This window comes from Microdochium trichocladiopsis (assembly GCF_020744255.1).
Source record: "Microdochium trichocladiopsis strain MPI-CAGE-CH-0230 chromosome Unknown B0I36scaffold_8, whole genome shotgun sequence".
Taxonomy (NCBI): domain Eukaryota; kingdom Fungi; phylum Ascomycota; class Sordariomycetes; order Xylariales; family Microdochiaceae; genus Microdochium; species Microdochium trichocladiopsis.
This window is the reverse complement of record NW_025763551.1, coordinates 2,526,856-2,546,303: the sequence shown is the minus strand read 5'-3', so window position 1 is coordinate 2,546,303 and position 19,448 is coordinate 2,526,856. Positions and strand designations below refer to the sequence as shown.

The 19,448-nt window shown below is 55.9% G+C and overlaps 8 protein-coding genes across 8 annotated transcripts; 4 read left to right on the top strand and 4 right to left on the bottom strand.

The window, feature by feature from the left end:
• Window positions 1-855: 855 nt before the first annotated feature.
• Window positions 856-1,716, bottom strand: B0I36DRAFT_366038 (ribosomal protein S8e/ribosomal biogenesis NSA2; the record flags this gene model as incomplete). Its single annotated transcript, XM_046159234.1, has 2 exons — window positions 856-890; window positions 969-1,716. 2 exons carry the CDS (start codon window positions 1,714-1,716, stop codon window positions 856-858), a joined length of 783 nt encoding a protein of 260 aa, XP_046009697.1.
• Window positions 1,717-2,247: 531 nt separating this feature from the next.
• On the top strand, window positions 2,248-2,856 carry B0I36DRAFT_376231 (ribosomal protein L21-like protein; the record flags this gene model as incomplete). Its single annotated transcript, XM_046160437.1, has 1 exon — window positions 2,248-2,856. One exon carries the CDS (start codon window positions 2,248-2,250, stop codon window positions 2,854-2,856), a length of 609 nt encoding a protein of 202 aa, XP_046009696.1.
• An 864-nt stretch (window positions 2,857-3,720) lies between these two features.
• On the bottom strand, window positions 3,721-6,526 carry B0I36DRAFT_376230 (kinase-like domain-containing protein; the record flags this gene model as incomplete). The annotated part of the gene is made up of 2 exons (XM_046160436.1): window positions 3,721-4,566; window positions 4,631-6,526. The coding sequence occupies 2 exons, from the start codon at window positions 6,524-6,526 to the stop codon at window positions 3,721-3,723; spliced, it is 2,742 nt and encodes a 913-aa protein (XP_046009695.1).
• A 967-nt stretch (window positions 6,527-7,493) lies between these two features.
• B0I36DRAFT_249538 (60s acidic ribosomal protein-domain-containing protein) lies at window positions 7,494-7,886 on the bottom strand (the record flags this gene model as incomplete). The annotated part of the gene is made up of 2 exons (XM_046150483.1): window positions 7,494-7,667; window positions 7,728-7,886. The coding sequence occupies 2 exons, from the start codon at window positions 7,884-7,886 to the stop codon at window positions 7,494-7,496; spliced, it is 333 nt and encodes a 110-aa protein (XP_046009694.1).
• Window positions 7,887-8,854: 968 nt separating this feature from the next.
• B0I36DRAFT_330726 (uncharacterized protein) lies at window positions 8,855-10,882 on the top strand. Its single transcript, XM_046154878.1, has 2 exons — window positions 8,855-9,266; window positions 9,335-10,882. The coding sequence occupies exons 1-2, from the start codon at window positions 9,261-9,263 to the stop codon at window positions 10,538-10,540; spliced, it is 1,212 nt and encodes a 403-aa protein (XP_046009693.1). The 5' UTR covers window positions 8,855-9,260; the 3' UTR covers window positions 10,541-10,882.
• A 997-nt stretch (window positions 10,883-11,879) lies between these two features.
• Window positions 11,880-14,120, top strand: B0I36DRAFT_366033 (poly polymerase catalytic domain-containing protein; the record flags this gene model as incomplete). The annotated part of the gene is made up of 3 exons (XM_046159233.1): window positions 11,880-12,596; window positions 12,658-13,938; window positions 13,995-14,120. The coding sequence occupies 3 exons, from the start codon at window positions 11,880-11,882 to the stop codon at window positions 14,118-14,120; spliced, it is 2,124 nt and encodes a 707-aa protein (XP_046009692.1).
• Window positions 14,121-15,500: 1,380 nt separating this feature from the next.
• Window positions 15,501-16,401, bottom strand: B0I36DRAFT_159014 (uncharacterized protein). The gene has a single exon (XM_046148632.1). The coding sequence runs from the start codon at window positions 16,220-16,222 to the stop codon at window positions 15,668-15,670; it is 555 nt and encodes a 184-aa protein (XP_046009691.1). The 5' UTR covers window positions 16,223-16,401; the 3' UTR covers window positions 15,501-15,667.
• Window positions 16,402-16,987: 586 nt separating this feature from the next.
• B0I36DRAFT_273458 (permease for cytosine/purines, uracil, thiamine, allantoin-domain-containing protein) lies at window positions 16,988-19,432 on the top strand. Its single transcript, XM_046151324.1, has 2 exons — window positions 16,988-17,482; window positions 17,552-19,432. Exons 1-2 carry the CDS (start codon window positions 17,390-17,392, stop codon window positions 19,142-19,144), a joined length of 1,686 nt encoding a protein of 561 aa, XP_046009690.1. The 5' UTR covers window positions 16,988-17,389; the 3' UTR covers window positions 19,145-19,432.
• Window positions 19,433-19,448: the final 16 nt, after the last annotated feature.

Sequence of the window (19,448 nt, the reverse complement as noted above, 5' to 3'; positions counted from 1 at the left end):
TACTACAAAAAGGAAAACAGTCGACTTAACGCAGAATGCAGATATCCCATAAACGAACGAGACGAGAAAATCACAGACAGGACGTTGGTAGGCAGTTGTAGTGAAGAGTTGTTGTTGTCCTCTCAGGTAGAAGAATCCACACTACTGCCAGTCTCTCAGGCGCGAGAATAGAGAAGTCGATCCGCAGACATGTCAGGCATTGCTGCTATGGGGATTGTCGGGATGGGAATATGGGTGGTATGCAAGCAATCTTCTAATTGGCCCTGTGCTGACTGACGGATATTTGAAGTTGTGCACTGTGCGCCGATTTGTATATAAGGCGGATTGCATTTAAGGCAGAAATGGGAGTTGGCTAAAAGGATTCGGGTCAAACACTGGCGGCTGCTGGGGACGAGGAGCGACGGTGTGGTCGGACCATCGTGTGTGTAAAGATACAGAGGGCTTTAGCGATTGCACTTCTAAAGGGGGGAGTTGATTGTATTACAATAGCTCGCCATCACGGACGGGCAATTCTTGGCAAGAATTATGAATACCACTCAACGCTGCTGTCTGAGTTCGATCATCTCCTCAAGAACACTTTTGTCGATACATGCTTCACAGATCGGGTTGTATTTTCGAAACGCGCCTATTTCGTGATACTGCATGAGTCCTACTCTGCTGCCTTTTTGTCCCCCTTCGCTATCCTATTCTCAACTTGTTTCAGACTTGCAACGATTTTTATGACGCAGATTCTGCAGGACAATACAATAACGCCATACTCCAGGTGGATGCTAATGCAGGGCACATTATGCGCTGACAACCAAAAACCCCCATTTGATATACTTTCTATACGCTCATGGTATCGGACAGCAGCGCTTAGACCAGCAAAACAGCGTTGACGCAACCGTCGTCTGGACAAAATGAGTTAGCTTGGGTACAACTTTCCCAGGGAGCCAGCCGAAACACGGCGAACGAGACGGAAGACTTACTCTCTGGCGTATTTGTGACTTGGGCATAGCGACCCCACGCAACCTTTCCGCTGGCAGTGACGAGACCGAGCTCGCTGACGTTGACCTCGAGGATGGTACCCTTTGTGAGGACACCGAGCTGGGTGTAGAGCGGGTTCGAAGGGTTCTTCTTGACGCTGAGGATCGGCAGCTGGACGGTGACGCCGAGCTCCGGGTGGGTGACGTTTGCCTTTTTGTAGCGCAGACCCATGGGCCGGATGAAGCGCTCGTACTTGACGGGGCGGCGGGTGAAGTCGGGGCCGACAAAGGTGGGCTTTGTGACCATGCGCTTCCAGCCCTTCTGCTTCATCTTCTTGCCCGTGTTGATGACCTTGAACATCTCCTCCTCGCTGATGCCGCGGACCTTTGGCAGGGGCACCTGGAACTTGGCGGCCTTTTCGGCACGCTTGTTCTTGATGGCGCTCGAGAGCTGCTTGGCCTGCGTGGGGTTGCTGCGGTCGAGCAGGTAGTTTGGCAGGGGCGTCGTGGGGTCCTTGTCCGAGGCCGACTTGACGTTGCGCTCCTCGTGCGCCTTGATCTGCTTCTTCATCTGGATCTTCTCCTTGTGGCGGCGCTGCTGCATCAGCTTGGCCCGCAGGCCGCGCAGGTTCTGCGCATCCTCGGATGCCTTGTGGCCCTCACGTGCCGTCTTCTTGCGCTGGCGCTCGTCGTGGTCGAGCCGGCGGCCGTGCAGCTTCCGCCACCGCTCCATGTACTCGTTCTGAGGCATCGCAGGTGCTGGTGCCCTCGAGAGGGACTCGGGTCGTCGCTAGAGGCGGTCGTCGGGGAGTGTTCTGGATCAGGCTCTGCCTATGCCTTGCTATCGGGCGTGTACGAAGGGGCTGAGTTGCTGAATGGGGGTGGTGGTGGTCTGAAGGCGAGCTGGAGTGATCCGGCTGGCGTATCACGGATTGGAAGCTGCTCTGGCGAGACCCGCGTCCATGGGAAAAAAAGTAGAGTGGCGGCAGGCTGGGGTTGCCGTATCGTTATCGCTGAGCGGAGAAAACGTCGAGAGTGGGGGCAGGGTCCATGCACAAGTCCAGTGCTGTGCACAACCTGTGCATCCAAGTGCACAACAGCCGGGACGGACCCACCCAAATTTCTCAACGTCGCATGCTCTCGATTTGCAGCATCGTCGTCCACGGTACTTGGTTGCCCTTGGCCGCATCTGTCGACACAACTTGCCACCTCGGTCGACTTCAGCACCTTCAATTCCTCACAAGGGCCTGGCTTGTCACAGTCCCGCAAGTCAGCAGCCGTCATGAGCAGGTCAATCCTCCGCTCCGTCCTGGAGCTGCGGACGCCCATCACCCGCCTCCCGCCCTCGTACCTGCTGCCCACCTATGCCCGCAGCATCTCCAGCACAGCAAAGGCCGCAACGCCAGCCGCCGCGACTGCTCCGGCCTCCAGCTCGTCATTACCGCCCGCCAACCCCCCAGCAGTGCGGCACCCGCCCTCCCTCCAGACCAGCCCGGCGCCGACGCCCTCCTCGGCAAAGCAGAGCATAACAGAGCTCCTCCCGCTCCTGCGCGCCCAGCCGAACCACTACATCACCGCCCACATCCACGGCTTCCCCTACCTCGTCACCGAGGGCGACCAGGTCCGCCTGCCATTCCGCATGCCGGGCGTGCTCCCCGGCGACGTCCTGCGCCTCAACCGCGCCAGCGTGCTCGGCTCCCGCGACTACACCCTCAAGGGCGAGCCGTACATTGACGAGGGCCTGTTCGAGTGCCGCGCCACCGTCCTGGGCACCGAGTCCGAGCCCCTGCGCGTCAAGATCAAGACGAAGCGCCGCAACCGCCGCTCCCAGCGCGTCACGAGCAAGCACAAGTACACCATCCTGCGCATCTCGGAGCTCAAGGTCGTATAATGGGAACATGGCAGAGGCAGGAATGTCAAGAGTAAAGCGCCTTCTCCCTCCGGGCGGGATGCAACCAAGCCTGCGCTCGATGTATTACTAGCACATAGCACGGGAGCCAGCATGAGAAGAATTTGAAGGCGAGGGGCTTATAGACTGGGTGGAAGGTATTAAGGCTTGAAGCAAGTCCTCGAGAAGGTCGAGGTACGGTGGAAGCTCACAAGCGCTATACCGGCAGGCTGTTGCGAGAGACACTGCTGTAGTTCTTGACCGGCCGCTATTGTGAAAACCACTACCAGCGGGAGAACCTGGAGTACAGGCATTGTAAAAACACATTGGAAATCATATGTACACAAATCAACTATGACGCCAGCCCTACGGCCTGGCAAGCCTCTATGGTCCTTCTTGAAATGCATTCTCGCCCATGATTGATGGTCGTAGAGAACTCTCTCAATCAGGCTTGGAAATCTTTTCAATCATGATCCGGACAATGCACCTCAGCACAACTTGATAAACGGTGGAAATGTGATAGTCATAATTATGGGCATCAAAACGAATGTCAAGAAGAGGCGCTAGAAACATGCTATAGATACAAGAACTCCCAACGTTGGCCAAGCGCGTCCAGGTGGTAGGTGACGGGTTGCATAGCCTTTGTGAAGAAAGACTCCTGCAGGATAATATCCAAGAATTTGAAAACAACGCGAACGGACTCCACATCGGAGTACAGGTATCAATCGCAGGAAATGAAGCCAAACTCCATAGCTATGAGGCTAGAATGAATAAAACGACCTTTTTCGGCGTCAAATGATGCCATTAAAATCATCCCCAAGGGCATTGGGAAGCGAGACTGGCATCTTCTCCCCTTGTAAGTATTGATTATGACGTGCTGGCTCTGAGTGACCGCGGGTCCTTCCCGGACGCTTTCGCGACGCTGTTCCAATAGGCTTGAGGCCAGACACTCATGGCTTCGGCATCAGTCGGCATCCGCTCTCTGCACCTAGCAACGACACTTTGGACAATGCGGCCGAGCAGATCTTCTGAGATTGGCAGCGACCCTTGCGGAGTCTCGACTGGGTAGAGAAAAGGATCCGAGAAGGACAAAAGCTCCTGGCACGTGGGCCGGACATGCTGATCGCGGTTGAGGCAGCGTTTCATGGTTCGCAGCAGGCTGAGCGGGACGGGAACGTCACCGATACCGCGGTCACGGAACTCGATGGGATATTGCCAATTGATGATTGCGTGGCAGCGGGCCATCTGGTTCGGGATGTGACCAAAGGGCGACTGACCGTAGACCATCTGAAACAGGATGCAGCCAAGACTCCATATGTCGCTAGGCTTGCCCAACTTTACAAGTTTGGGCCGAACGCCGTTTGTGCCAACTCTACGGGAAGCATTCGGGTCGGCTGTGTTCGAGTCAATGAGGCTCTCCGGGCTCATGTAGCTCGGGGTGCCAACTTGCGTCTCGCGATGCACATTGACGGTCTCTTCGGTTTGAATGGCGTTGGCGATGCCAAAGTCAATCAGCTTCAGACGACCCTGCACCAACACGAAGTTGGCGGGTTTCAGATCCGAGTGCACGATGTCATGCGCATGAACAGCGGACAGGCATTCGAGCATTTCCTGCCAATAATAACGAACGAAGACGGGATCAAACTTCGCTTCCTCTGGTGAGAGGCGGATGCGAAGGAGCGTGTTAAAGTCCATTTCGCCCATCTCCATGAGCTGCATTATGATTGTCAGTCTTGTGGTTCTGCATCCGGGGCACGCCTGCTAGGGAGTAACTTACCAAGCTCAGAACCTGTTTCTCTTCGTTCATGTCGTAATCGAAGAGTGTGACAACTCGGTCGACCGAGGTGAGCTTCTTGAGGAGATCGATCTCGCCCTTGAGGCCCCGAACAGTATTCTCATCCGCCCCTTCAACCGACACACGCTTCAGCGCAAACATCTTTCCGTTGTCAGCCGCTACGCGGTAGACCTTGCCGCTACCTCCACGACCAAGACAATCCAATCGCGTGTAGCATTTGCCGTTGACTTTCATGTAGTTGCGTCTCTTGGCGGCGTTGGCGGTTGTGGCAGTCGTGGCAGCTCCAGCGGTAGAAGTGGCAGCATCCAGGATGGACATCTTGGGAGGTGGCGCCGGAGCCGCCCGGCGCGGTGTGTTCTCACTCAGCGCGTGTAGAGCTCTGCGGGCAGGAGACGCGGGGCGCAAGCCGTTGCCAAGTTCTGCATTCTGTAGACGACTTGGGATTTTGACGATTGGGTCCTTGTCGAACAGATCGCTTGCAGAAGCAGCGGGCCTCTTGAAACTCGGCGGCGCTTCATTTTCTTGATCATGTTGAGACGGCAGTTCGACCTTGCGAACTGGCAGCTGGTGGTTTGGGATCTGGATCTCGACGAGTCGCTCAGGCGAAGCACTCTTGATCTGGAAGTCCACCCTCTCTGCGAGAAGTGAGCTCCGCAACTGCGCGGCCTGCTGTGCCGCTCTTGAGCTGACAGGACTGCCCGAAGCAACCCGATCCGGAGCATAGTATGAGGATGCAAAGTTGTCGAGAGGCTCGAGGTCAATGAGATCCTGCTCCTGGGCCTCGGCATCCTGACTATTCTGCAGGACATCGCCCTCGATCGGGCCTTCTTCGCTCTGTCTCGCGCGCCCGCGACGTGCGGGGCCGCTCATGAAGCTTCCGGGGACTTTGGCGATTCTCTTCACTCGCACAGCACTCTGTGCGACCTGACTCTCGTCGACTCGGTTGCGTGAACTGTTGGAGCCTGGACGAGAAATGCTTCCTTGATTCGCCTGAGGCTGTTGTCTAGAGACTGTGGATGGTGCCGGGAAGTCAATCTCCTCTTCGTTCGAGTGTTGCGAGCGGAACGACGAGGCTTCGGGACGAGTGGACGAGGAGACTGCTGAGCCGGATCCCGAGCCGACGGAACGACCGCGACCACCAGACGACCCGACGGCGATTCTGACTATTCTGTTCTGTTGTGATGGCGTGTTGACCTCTCTCTCTCTGACTTCTGAGACATTCGCTCTGTCTTCGACGACGGAGCTATCTGCGTTTGCCGAACGATCATGGGATTGTGACGCGGACAGCGATGCATTCCGCCGCTTGGAGGGCTCAATAGGGCCCCCGACCGCTGATGCGGTGCTGCCCCGTCCGGAGGTGGCACTGAGCCTCACGATACGTTTCCGGTTTCTGATTGGGCTGTTGTCTCTGCTCGCACTTCCCTGGTCACCAGCATTGCGTACTGGCGAGTTGGGTTGAGATGACAATTGTGCACTACTAGCGCGTGTGCTGCGGCGCACTTCCCCTGAGGAAGTGGCAGATGAACCCAGAACACTCCGTCTCTTGACTGGCTTGTCCTGGTCTGGTACCGCGGGTGACGAAGCTCGATAAGCTTGCGCACGCGTGCGAGTCATCCGGCCGTGGCCGACATCAGATTCAGGACCATTGTCGTTGAGCAGAGCCTTGGTGATTGCGCTCAGCTTCATGGGTACAGGGATCTCGTCGTCTGAACTCTCATGGTGCTCGTAGGACGACTTGGACGCGTACGTCGGGGCTGCGGAATATGATTCTGCACGCGTCGGCTGGGCGCGCGACGGCGCTCTCCTCAATCCACTTCGCAATGACGGCTTCCTGCTTGGCGCTGGTCCAGCAGGAGTCGGGGAGGCGGTTGTCGCCATGAAGATCGACTTGGCTGATTTCCCGCTTGAGCAATGTACGGGTTTGTTGTGATGGTTGTGGTGTCCAAAAGTTGCGTGTCAAGGAACGCCTCGTGTGCGCGTGCTGTGAGCGAAGGCCAATGTTTAAAGTATGCTGGACGTGTTGCAGATTCCCATCGCCACCAGAACGTTGGGTTGAGATGTCGTGAGTCTGCTTGTGCAAAATTTGGGGGGTCCCAAGATTGTTAGTCGCGTCACTCCTCATCCGGCGAGGGAGCCGTTGACGAACATCCCTGGCCCTGGCTTGTTGCTTATGCGGGCTCTCGGTTGCTCAGGGCAACCACGCCAACCTTGAGCCTTGCACACCACTGCCCCACATGTGCAGTTGGCCCCGCCCGTAGTTGCATGACCACCTTGCAGGTTAGTGCATCTGTGCACAAATTGATCATGGCTTCTTGTGCATGTACTTGTGGTCATGCACAACCTTTGTCAGAATTATGTTCGTATTTATACCCACGCATCGAAGATTATCGTCTTTGTCCAAGACGCTGATTCCAGCTGTTTGTATTCATTGGAATTTTCAGCTTCTGTGAAGCCCACGAAGAAGATCTTAGACTAGCCGCAAGCAATGGCCGGCCCGACCATGAAAAGCCGGCTGCATTTGCGCGTCACACGCAACCCACAGCCAGCTATCACGGTGCTGCCTGCCAGCCTGTAGGAGCCCTTGCGTGGAAGAATTACATGCACGGTAGCAATTACACCACGATCGGTAAAGTTGCAGGTGGTGTTCAAGTGCGCGTAGTAGTGTGAAGAAGAAGGTCTGATTTGTGATAATCCGGGTATCTAGATTCGTAGCCGAAAACCATGCCTGAGTACTCCGGGTAACCAGTTGCGCCCGGTGTCAGGGCCGAAAATTGCAGACCATTTGCCCAAGACTCCTTCAGCACCCATGAACTTTTTGTTTGTTTGATTGAGTTCAGGAAAGCGCTTAGTCGAAGAGACCGAAGCCCATGTCGTCGTCGGACTCCTCCTTCTCCTCCTCCTTCTCCTCCGCGGCGGGAGCGTCGGCAGCACCGGCGGCGGCGCCACCGGCAGCAGGGGCACCAGCACCGCTGCCGCCGCTGGGGACGGAGGCGAGCTTGGCAGAACCCTCGGAGATGAGCTGCAACACACGTTAGTTTTTTGCTGATCACGATCTGGGAGCAGGTTTCGAGGCACATACCTCGTTGATGTCCTTGCCCTTGAGCTCGGAGATCAGGGTCTCGAGGCGCTCCTCATCAGCCTCAATGCCGACAGACTCGAGGACGGCAGTGACATCGGCGGCAGAGGGCGAGGTGTTGCCACCGAGGCCGAGGAGAAGGTAAGCTGCGAGGTGCTTCATTTTGTTGGTTTTACTATAGCCGGGAACAATTTCTCTGGTCAGCCAAATCCGCCTCGAATTTTGAGATTGGTCGTGCGCCGAATATGCCACGGTATCGAGCGGCGTGGAGGGGTTGACGTGTGTTGTTCTCGGGAATACTCACGGAGAGTTTTGTTTGCTGAACACGAGAAAGCAATCGATTTAACCGCAAGCCTGGGCGGAGACTGAATCTTCGATGTTCTACGGTCGGTGGGATGGTGGAATGGGGACAGAAAAGTTGCTGTCACTGACAAGCTGCGCCGTACAAAAAGTTCACACAATTTGGCACAGCCGCCCGCGCAGAACGCCCTTCCTGTGGGCGGGGCTAGGCTCATTAGGGCTGTTCGTGGAGAGGTCCGTGCACTCCGACCTTCTCAGCCACACCTCTCCCGCCTCCCAACTTCACCTTGGGCCGACGGCAGCCCAGCATTGAAGTGGATCCCAACAGCTGTGGCTGGTGCCTCTCTGAGAGGGCCAGGCCAACCACCTGGGCAGTCTCAGAACAGCAGGCAAGCGGACTTGCTGTTCGCTGGCATACATAAGTCGATGCCTGACCTGAACTAATCAAAATGTCACATTGGTAGCATGTCATATGCATGTTGTTGAAGGGGCACCTGGGAGCCAAACGCATCAAAATGCTACGTCCTTCTGTGGCGTGTGACCGTATAGACAAATCATACAAATAGGAAAAGACGAGGTTCATCTGCTTCACCCTCGTGTCCTGACATGCGTGAAACGTGAATTGGAACGTATTTGACCGAGCTAGCTGGACATCGTCGTAGGAGTTAAAGTTGTGACGAGGAAGTTGTGACGAGGTGCCTTGGATGCCGGATCGGACAGGCGTCCTGCGTCTCACACGGACGGTGACTAATCCGGTGGGTCCCCCTCGTGCAAACGTTTGCTCTAGGCCTGGCCACTGGCTTCTCGCTGCGCCGCGCTGCCCACCTGCCCGTGGACGCCTTCGATGCCCGTGGACCCGGCACGCTGTCGCACGGCTACCAAACAGCCTGCCTGGCCTCTTTGTCAACATCATCCTGCCACGCCATCGATCGTATCGAGCACCGGCTCGCCAGCCTCGACACCCCTCTGCCAGAGGCAACTCCTCATCGCTACCATCGCCAGGCATCAGCGGCCACAGTCACCGGCCTCTTGCTTTCGTTTGGCGTAGCTCTGACGTTATCAGCAGAGAGTTGGGCGCACCAGTCTCAATCTCTCGTCTTTCCACAGTCGATCCTGGACATGCATCGGTTGGCCAACTCATGATCTTGGTCCGATCGTGTGCTCGCCTGCAACGGCCTGTATCCTCAGCAAAGCCATAACTGTTTGCGGCACGCCGTCGGGCTTCGCACCGCCATCATGCCGGTCCGTTGTAGACATCTACCTTCTCAGTCCGTGTGCATGTGTCATCTCTAACCACAGAATCATTCCAGATCGGTGACCTCTTGGCCGAAATCTCTGGCAAGCCGTCCTCGCCGAGCACAGGCACCTCCGCTCCTCCAGCACCAGCAGGTCTCAAGCGAAAGATCTCTGCATCAAGTTCGCTCACATCGAATATCGCCAAGAAGCCCGCGACAGAGTCGAGCGCAGCACTGGTCAGACCGAAGGCGCCGAGTTCTGGAGGCCCTTCGACTTCTTCCAGCGTCCGCAGAACAGATAGCGAAGTGACAGCCTCTCAACGCCCGAATGGATCAGCCTCTGGACCGCCAACGATATCAAGGAATGGAGACCTCGGCCATGCGCAGGTCCGTAGGCATGGTCCTGACACATCGCGTCCTCGACCAATATCAACAAACAGACCTGCGCCAAGTGTTGCACCGAGGCCATCTCCGACCGCAGCGAGACCAGCACCGACGACATCAGCAGCTCCAAAGAAGGGATCATTTGCAGAGATCATGGCCCGTGGTGCCAAAGCTCAACAGACCATGGGCAAAGTCGGCGTCATACAGCATAAACCGATATCCAAGCCCATGAATAAAAAGGACAGGGACCTCGCCAAGTTGGAGGACAAGAGCACTGCCAAGCGGCCCTCTGGTAAATTCCCTGGAGTTGCTGGCAAGGTTCCGCCCACAGCGGCGCAAAATGGCTCTCGCATGTCCAGTGGCACAAAAGCCACCGTCAAAGGTGGTGCTGCTCTGGGTGAGAAGCCTGGGCCTGGGAAGAAAGGCTCCAAATCTTCCAGTGCAGAGAGCTCGGAGAAGAAGGTCAAGAAAAGCACATCAGCAACCACTGGGTACACCGGAACCGCGCGTCCAGTACCTGGTGCGACCAGAGGCGGTGCAGCAGGCCGGGCAGGCGGACCATCACGCCCTGGCCAGCGTGATCGAGGCTTGCTCGCACCACCAAAGGCTTCTCGGCGAGGTCAGGCCGACGACGACTACGACGAAGACATGGATGATTTCATCGACTATGATGATGAAGAGGCCGAAGCCGATCCGTACGGGCGACCTGGACGTTACGTCGAGTACGATTCGGATGGCTCCAGCGACATGGAGGCTGGTCTCTCTGACATTGACTCGGAGGAACGTGCTGCGGAGCGGTTTGCCCGCAATGAGGACAAGCGCGAGCAGATGCTTGAGGAGAAATTGAGGCGCGAGAAAGAAGAGCGCAAGAAGAGACTGGCTCAAGGCTATCGTTAACCAGGACGTCTACAACATTACTCGACTTCATGCGGTCGACTATTTCATAATTCTTCATCCAGGAGGGATCAGACTTTGGAAACAACCATGCGGAAGCGGATCGCAGCAACGCGATCAGGTTTGGCGAGGGCAGAGAGTGGTTCTATACTTATTTTGCATGGCATTTGGCGTTTTCAGGAACACACGGGTCACTCAGTGTCCACCTGACATGGCATGGCACGGCATTGGCAAGCATTTCCCCAACTTGATTAGGCATTTTTCAGCAGGGCCAAGTTAGACGTTCGCCCTCCTATGTATGTAGAACAGGGACCTAAGAGAGCATAGTTAATCGTTCAACCCCTACCTCCCTTTGTGATTATGCATATTCTGCTACTTATCGTTGCGAATGAAGGTAGCAAATCCACAGTAGTCGATGCTAGCAGAGAACCTACTTAAGTAGGTAACCACTCAACGTGATGTCCCCTTGCTGCCAGGCGGGCTGAAAGTGGACGCATGCCTGAGGAGAGCTTGGGAGGCCATTTGCAGGCATTACGTCGCCTCACCAATTTTCTGATACCAGGTTCGCTGGTTGAGGCGCAACAACTTGTCATTGCTGGTCCATACATTCGACGACGACCATGGTTCTCCTGCTGCGGCCTGGGTCATTCAAGGCAGTATACAGGGCAGCAGAGTTGTCAAAGTCGAATGTCTCCAGCGGGAGTTTCCCCAATGAGTAGTGTAGTGCCTTTGCTCGTGATAAAGCACGGAGGACGGCTGAGTGGGCCAGTTCCCCCTTGCCTGCAGCCCGTAGGGCTGATTGATCGGCGGCGTAGAGAATCAAGGTGACTTTGGACTTTGTGTCTTGATCACTGGCTTTTCACAAGAAAATCACTGCTGAGCATTGAATGCAGACTCGTTCTGGGCGACTCTCTCAACAAACAGACCTCGGGACGATTTATGAAGCAATTTCCGTGACAAACGCACAGTTTGTTGGTTGCTGTTGGCGCCTTCGATCCCTAGGCTAAGCGTTCAGCTGTGTGGGGCTGCGCTGTGCTGCCTGGACGTGCCTGCCTAACTTGTGGGCTGTTCTTGCCTCTGGCGGCCGGAGCCCCTGCTCGCCCTCTCGGCCTGTGTTCTCCGACCTGCCCCTGGATCCTGTGGTTGCCTATCCAGCTGGTGTCAATATTTAGATGCTCACGCGAACCAACATTTCTGTGAAGCTTTCTCATCAACTCGTCCGCTCATCAGCAGCCATTGACAGACGTGCATTTTCTCATCTCGCACCTGAAAAGCTTCAATTGATTCTTCCATAAGCAGAGTCCATCTTGGACAGTTCTCTTTGCACTTTCAAGCCATCATCATGCCACCAAGAAAGAGAGGCGCAGCAGTACCTGCTGCAGCTTCACAACCGCCAGCTGCACCTCCATTGGATGGCTGTGTCATCTCACTGAGCGGTTCGCTCCCCGGCGGCACACAAGCAGCGATAGAGAGCAAGTTCCTCAAGCCCTTGGGAGCTGCCCTGGCAAAGTCCATCACGGCTGCCACGACTCATCTCGTCACGACCGAGGACGACTACAAAAAACCATCCACCAAAGTCTCAGCTGCCAAGGGAAAGGGCTTGCCCATTGTCACATTTCAGTGGCTCGAGGACACCCTTGACAAGATGTCAAAGCTGGATGTCGATGACTACAGCCTTGATAAGCCATCAGCAGCAAGCCAGCCTGCCGCCACCTCACCTGCGCCAACAGCTGCTCCTGCCTCAACGGGTGCGAAGAAGCGCGGCGCAGCGAAGGCTGTTGATAATGACTCGCAATCACAACCTCAGAAGAAGAAGAAGGGCTCAGAGGTGAAGGATGAGCCAGCAGACGATGTCATGGAGGATGCCGAGGAGAAAGAGGCCAAGGTGGCGGAAGGCCAGATTGCGAAGTCGCTCGATGTCAAGATTCCCTTGGACGAAGGCGCCAGTCGAAACTACTTCAACTACACCGTCTACATCAATGACGACGGTGTGATCTATGATGCATCGCTGAACCAGACCAATGCTTCAAACAACAACAATAAGTTTTACCGGGTCCAGGTGAGTGATGATGGTCAGGATTTCGAGAATGGGACTATCCCTGTACTAATCCTATCCTTAGATCCTACGCAATGCTGCTGGTGACCACCGTACCTGGACACGATGGGGACGGGTAGGCGAGTATGGCACAGATAAGGCTCTGGGTGATGGCACCTTGAAAGATGCTCTTGTCCAATTCGACAAGAAATTCAAAGACAAGTCTGGCTATGCGTGGGCGGACCGAGCAAAGCCCCCGAAGTCTGGCAAGTATGCCTTCATTGAGAAGAGCTACGAGCCTGATTCGGACGACGAGGACGACGAGGCCAGCACTGACAACATCAAGGCCGAAGCCGAGGCCGATGAGGAGGAGGTTGCATCCAAGTTGCCCAAAGCTGTCCAAGATCTGATGGAGCTCATCTTTAACCAAGATTACTTCAACAAGACTATGCAGGATCTCAACTACGACGCGAAGAAGCTTCCGCTTGGCAAGTTGAGCAAATCGACTATTCTCAAGGGCTTCCAGGCTCTCAAAGATCTCTCTGCACTCCTCGATACGCCGAGCTTGGCATCTTCCCAATACAATACCTCAATGCCAGCAGCTACAGAGCAACTCTCGAACCTCTACTACACCCTGATTCCACACTCGTTTGGTAGAAACCGGCCGCCAATCATCCGAGATCAGACCATGCTGAAGAAGGAAATAGAACTTCTCGAAAGCTTGGGCGATATGAAGGATGCTGCCGCGCTAATGAAGGCTGATAGAAAGGACGTGGAGAAGATCAACCAGCTTGATCGTCAATTCCAGGGTCTCGGCATGGAGGAGATGACACCTCTCGAAAAAACAAGCACAGAGTTCAACGAGCTGAAGAACTACCTTGTGGAAACACGTGGCTTCACGCACAACGCCAATTATGACGTCCAGGAGATTTTCCGCATTGAGCGGCAAGGCGAGACTGACCGTTTCGACAAGAGCCCATTTTCTGGACCGCCTCGCGACAGAAGACTCCTATGGCATGGATCTCGCGCCACGAATTTTGGTGGTATTCTGAGCCAAGGTCTTCGCATTGCGCCACCAGAAGCACCCGTCTCAGGCTACATGTTTGGCAAGGGTATCTACCTTGCCGATATGTCCAGCAAGTCGGCGAACTACTGCTGCTCATATATCTCTGGCGGACACGCCTTGCTTTTGCTGTGCGAGGCCGAGCTTGGCGATCCCATGCAGGAGTTGACTGCTTCGTCATACAATGCCGGAGAGACTGCTAAGGCAAATGACATGATCTCGACATGGGGCAAGGGCATGACGGCTCCAAGCAAGTGGAAGGACGCCGGCTGTGTGCACCCGTCTCTTCAGGGCGTGAAAATGGTTTGTGCTCGCTGCTCGCGACATCACTGATTATATTGCTAACACTCTCCTCATAGCCCGACACGGTGGCAGCAAAACCGGGACCGACGAACGTGCCTCATGCCTATCTTCAGTACAACGAATTCATCTGCTACGACGTGGCGCAAATTCGACTTCGATATCTGCTACGGGTGAAGATGTAATACCTGCAAGGATACCTGGTCTACTGAGCACGACTGTAACAAAACATGAGGCCGAATGAGGGGCGCAAGGTTGCACAATCCTTCGTGAAAACACTTACGCTTCTGCACCGACGCGATCACATGTCGTGACCGGGCACACTGGTAACGGAGTCTGGCTCGAAATTCGCTTTCAAGCCGCGCTATTGGCACTTTTTGTAATTACTATCCATTCCACGTATGAATATCCAGGGGGGGGGGGACATAAGCAGTCACTTCGGTACTAACAAGAAGACGTCGACGAGGAAGCCGTTGCTCTCCCAAGAGAGAATGGCGAAGTGACCATGATTGAGCGAGGCATCGCGACTGCTGTGCAATCCATAGGCATGATAGCTGATGAAATAATGAGCATTAATTAATCTTGATCATGGATTGTCATCGAGGCATTAATCTCGTGTTTAGTACACAGGACAAGGCAAGCACTAGAATATCCTGTTGTTACTTGCGCGCAGCAGCTTCCAGATCTCAGGCCAAGGCTTGGGACCACAGAGAGCTTTTCAGCCGAGGACGTTGGTCGCCACACTGCTCACAAGTCTGCCCCAATATCGGTAATTGTCACCCTCACACGCCGCTTCGCATCTGCACCACTCGAGCGTCCCCCCCCCCCCCCCCTCCCCGTTCACCGATGGTGACACCAAGTCATGCTCAAGGACGTGCAACACAATAAACATGACTGTTTTCAACCTGGAAATCAGGCGACGCGTTGGCAATCCTGAGACCCCGCTGGACGGGGTAGTCTCGATGGCTGTCGAGGGAACACCTGTGCCCTTCACGCCGCTGCGCCCAGCATTTCAGATTACAATCATGGCCCAATGATACCTGAGCACGCTCCGTCCATCTCACAGCAAGCAAACCAAGATAGGATTTTCAGTTCGCCCATGCATCTGCATACGTACGCGTATATAGGGTGGTCAACTTGGGCCTTTCCAGGGTACACACCACTTGGCCCCTCCCTCGATGACGGGACCAGCTACGCTGCAGCGACAATCGTGATCTTGGCAGAGGAGAAGAAGGCTCTCTCTCCCTCTGTCTCTTGTCTCTTTGCCTTTCTCTCCCTTCAGACATGTTCCGCGTGAATGCATGCACGTGTAAAGTAAGTAACTCATGCAGCGGAAGGCTTATCAGAAGGTGCGGCTGGAGAGAAGATCCCAGCTGGCCGGTCGGGCTAGCCTTCCTTCCTTACCCAATGGCAGGCGAGCAGATATCATGGATGCGCCCTGGGTGCTTGGCTGTTTTGAGGAAAAACTGATTGCGCGGCCCGAGGAGAAGAAGAAAACGGATGCTTCTCCTCACGGAGCCCGGCACTGGCCTAGCCTGGGCTATGGTGATGGTGGTTTGGTTTGTGTCTAGTGTTCAAATGTGGATGTGTTATTGAGTGCAGGCTACTACTATCGGCCAGCTGAAAAGATTGCATGGGCTAAGCCTAGATCCGGCTTCGGAACTTTGTGCATTGCATGAAGGCGTGCATCTCTTGGGACACAAGCGCAGCTGTGATCGAGCGCGCGCGCCTATCAGATTCTTCGAACACGGACGAGAGAGCCTGCCTGGCTGACTTGACATGTGCTTTCCCTTCTGGCTATCGATGTGCGAGAAAGTGTTACGAACGCGCGCCGGCGCAAGTCTGCCGCCACGACAAGCCGACCCGAAGGCCCGGCAAGCAAATCAAAAGCTGGGTTGCGGCACGCAGAGAGAAGTGAGACCCGGTTTTTAGAGTTGCGAGGCCAGCCTTCGACGAGATTGTGCTTTCCCCAGGTTCGCCCTGGTCTGCTAGTCATTGCTATCTGTCTCTGTTCTGGATTCACCGAGCAGCTCGTTTGCGCGCTGTGGGGGAGACCGGCCGCCAGGGGACAGGATTGGGCAGGGCGTTGCCAAGAGGATTTGCATGGGACATCCTGGAAGACCGGCAGATAATAGCCTGAGCGGAGGATAAGGGTCGGCAGATGGCAGGAAGCGACGGGAACGGCTGCAACGCGGCGGCGGGACAGACGCGGCTGACTACGGAGTTCCATGAAAATGAGTCTGTTGGACTCGATTGCACGTCTGGCTCCAACGTGCATGTTGGACATTGTTCCAGCCAGTCAGCCTTGGTCACAACCCAACAATGACTGATATGCCGCCTGCGGCGGACGGGAGATACCGGATGGTGGCAGCATGTCGGCGGTATGTACGGAGAGGCCGATAGAGGACGAGGACAAGGCGGTGGTGTTGTTGGCGTTGTCGTCGTTGCTGATGCCGGCACTCTGGGGTGGATGGCAGCGAGTGGTGATGATATGCATGTGCAGGGCCGGCAAGCGTTGACTCGATTTGATCGAGTAAGACGGGCGTGCAGATTGGGGCAGATAACAGAACCCGGAGAGATCCCTGCGGGAAGCCTGGTGGGGCCGGGGTCCAGTGGGTCTGCCAGAGCGGGGGCCGCACGCCAGTCTGACGTCGAGTCGAGGTCGCCGCCGCGACGGATCTGGTCACGCATGGCAGGGCAGGACATGGTAGCCGAACAGTCTTTGGGGTGACGGAGTGGCCGAGCGGGATGGGCTGCAAATCTCGATACGCGTGGTACTGCTGCAGCAATGCAGGACCCATGTGATGTTACCTCCCTGCGAGCTCCTCATGGGAATCGCAATGAATCAACGCCTCGCGTGCCTTCAGAGTATGTACCTAGGCGCCAAGCCGCAGGTATGTGGGGGAGATACTTTTTTTTCCTCGTCCTTATCGCGCCCGGCAACCGTGCATGGCTGGATGGATCCCATTCCTCCTCTTACGGCCAGGCCTGTCTCGACGCCTGCTAGCCGCGCCTGGGCTGGTCGAGCTGTGTACCTATGGCACCGAGTATTACCAAGGGTGATTTCCATCATGGTATGTAGTCGTGGAGGCCCAGAGATAAGGCCACCCAGTCGGGGACCGATCACCGGCTAGCTGCGACAGGGGCTTGCGCCATCCGGCCCGGGGCAGCTGCAGCTCTGGTGGTGCATCTGCGCAACGATCACCACTACAATCGGGATGGACGGGCCCAAACCTTGCGCAGTGCGACTGGTGTACATAAAGTCGCGTGCTCCTTGACTCGGTCGACACCTCTGGCCATGTGCTCAGAGCCTCAGCCCTCGTGCCCTCTGAGCTGTCAACGCCAGTCCCGTGTTTGTAGATCCAGACCAGGCTGAACCTGCTCGCCTCTCGTCCCGGCCCCGCAGCATCTACAACCTCGGACACGCAGGCACCCCCAATACTGCTCGCCCGTCATGTCGCGCCGACTGCACAGCGGCAAGCTCAGCGCCCTGGCGCACAAGGTCGAGGTCGACCATGAAGAAGGCCTCACTTCGGCTCAGCTACTGGTAGGCACTGCTTTATATATTGTCCACGCTTGAACAGAAGGGCTCTCTTACTGATCCACTTCGCCTTAGCTGACGAACCATGACTTGAAACCCGTCGAGCCCGCGCGGCGGCTCTGGGGTCCATGGAACTTTGTCGGCTTCTGGGTTGCCGACTCGTTCAACATCAACACATGGATGATCAGCTCGTCCATGGTTGTCGCCGGCCTGTCCTGGTGGCAGTCGTGGATCTGTGTCTGGGTTGGCTACTTCATTGCTGGTTTCTTCATCTGCCTGACTGGTCGCATTGGTGCCATGTACCACATTGGCTTCCCCGTCGTCGCTAGGTCCTCGTTCGGTATCTGGGGCAGTCTGTGGCCCGTCTTCAACCGTGCTGCCATGGCCTGTGTCTGGTATGGTGTGCAGTCGTACATCGGCGGCCACTGCGTCTACATCATGATCCGCTCCATCTGGCTTAGCTGGGACCGGGAGACCATGCCAAACACCTTTTCCGAGACCTCAGGCACGACGTCGGTCGACTATGCGTCCTTCTTCATCTTCTGGTTCTGCTCTCTGCCGGCCATCTGGTTTCCCGTCCACCAGATTCGCCACCTCTTCACCGTCAAGGCCTACTTTGTTCCGGCGGCAGGCCTTTCCCTGTTTATCTGGGCTCTCGTGCGTGCTGGTGGCCCCGGTCCCATCATCAGACAGTCCAACACGATCCACGGCAGCGACTTGGCGTGGGAGATGGTGAAGGGCATCATGAGCTCCATCGCCAACTTTGCGACCCTCATTGTCAACGATCCGGATTTCTCTCGTTTCGCTGCCAAGCCAAAGGATGCTCTGTGGTCGCAGTTCTTCACCATCCCCACGGGCTTCGCCGTCACCTCCTTCATTGGCATTTTTGTGTCGTCCAGCTCCGTCATCATCTATCCTGGCTCCGAGCCCATCTGGGATCCCCTCAACCTGTTGGAGAGCTTCATCAACGACGGAGGCTCGGGTGCGCGCTTCGGTGTGTTTGTCATTGCCGCCGCTTTTGCTCTCGCTCAGCTGGGTACCAACATTGCCGCCAACTCGATTTCTGCTGGTACTGACATGACGGCACTGCTCCCCCGTTACATCAACATCCGCCGTGGTGGCTACATTTGTGCTGCTGTTGGCCTCGCCATGTGCCCGTACAGCCTCCTCACGTCTGCCAACCAGTTCACGACGTACCTGTCAGCATACTCGGTCTTCCTCAGCTCGATCGCCGGTGTCCTCATCTCCGACTACTACTTTGTCCGCAGGGGCTACTTGGAGGTCAAGGAGCTGTACGACGCCCGCAAGACTGGTCCTTACTTTTTCAGCTTTGGTGTCAACTGGAGGGCTTATGCTGCATACATTGCCGGCATCCTGATCAACGTCGTCGGGTTCGCGGATGCGGTCGGCACTCCCGGTGTGCCAATCGGTGCGAGATATATCTACAACGTCAACTTCTTTGGCGGCTTTATCGTGTCGTCTGGCGTGTACTACCTGCTCAGCAGGTTCTTCCCCGTTCCTGCGTGCTCGGACAAGTGGCTCGAGGTCGGCGATGAGATTACCGATGTCAGCCTTGTGTACGACCACAGCAGCGGAAGCCAGCGCGAGTTTGACGAGGAGGCTGTCGTTGGATCCAAGAAGTATGATGATGAGCCGGCGAAGATGTGATTGGGCGTGGCTGTGAAAAACAAGTTCAGTTTCTAAAAGTACCTTGTGTGGAATCGGATGATGAGGCTCAGGCCTTGGTAGTGATTCGGGCCACGGCCAGATGCCCAGAGGGGTAATTGACTATTCGTTCGTATGCAATGAGTATCATGGACATGCCTCTCCCCGTGATGTCAAGCGCTGGCCAATGAAGAGGGCAAGGGCAGCTGCGCCTGAATGAGTTTGAACACGTTTAAGAGCATTGCTGGGTACCTGCTCCTGCCACAGTGATTCATTCCTATTCGCTCAAGCCCCAAAGTCGCTCCTG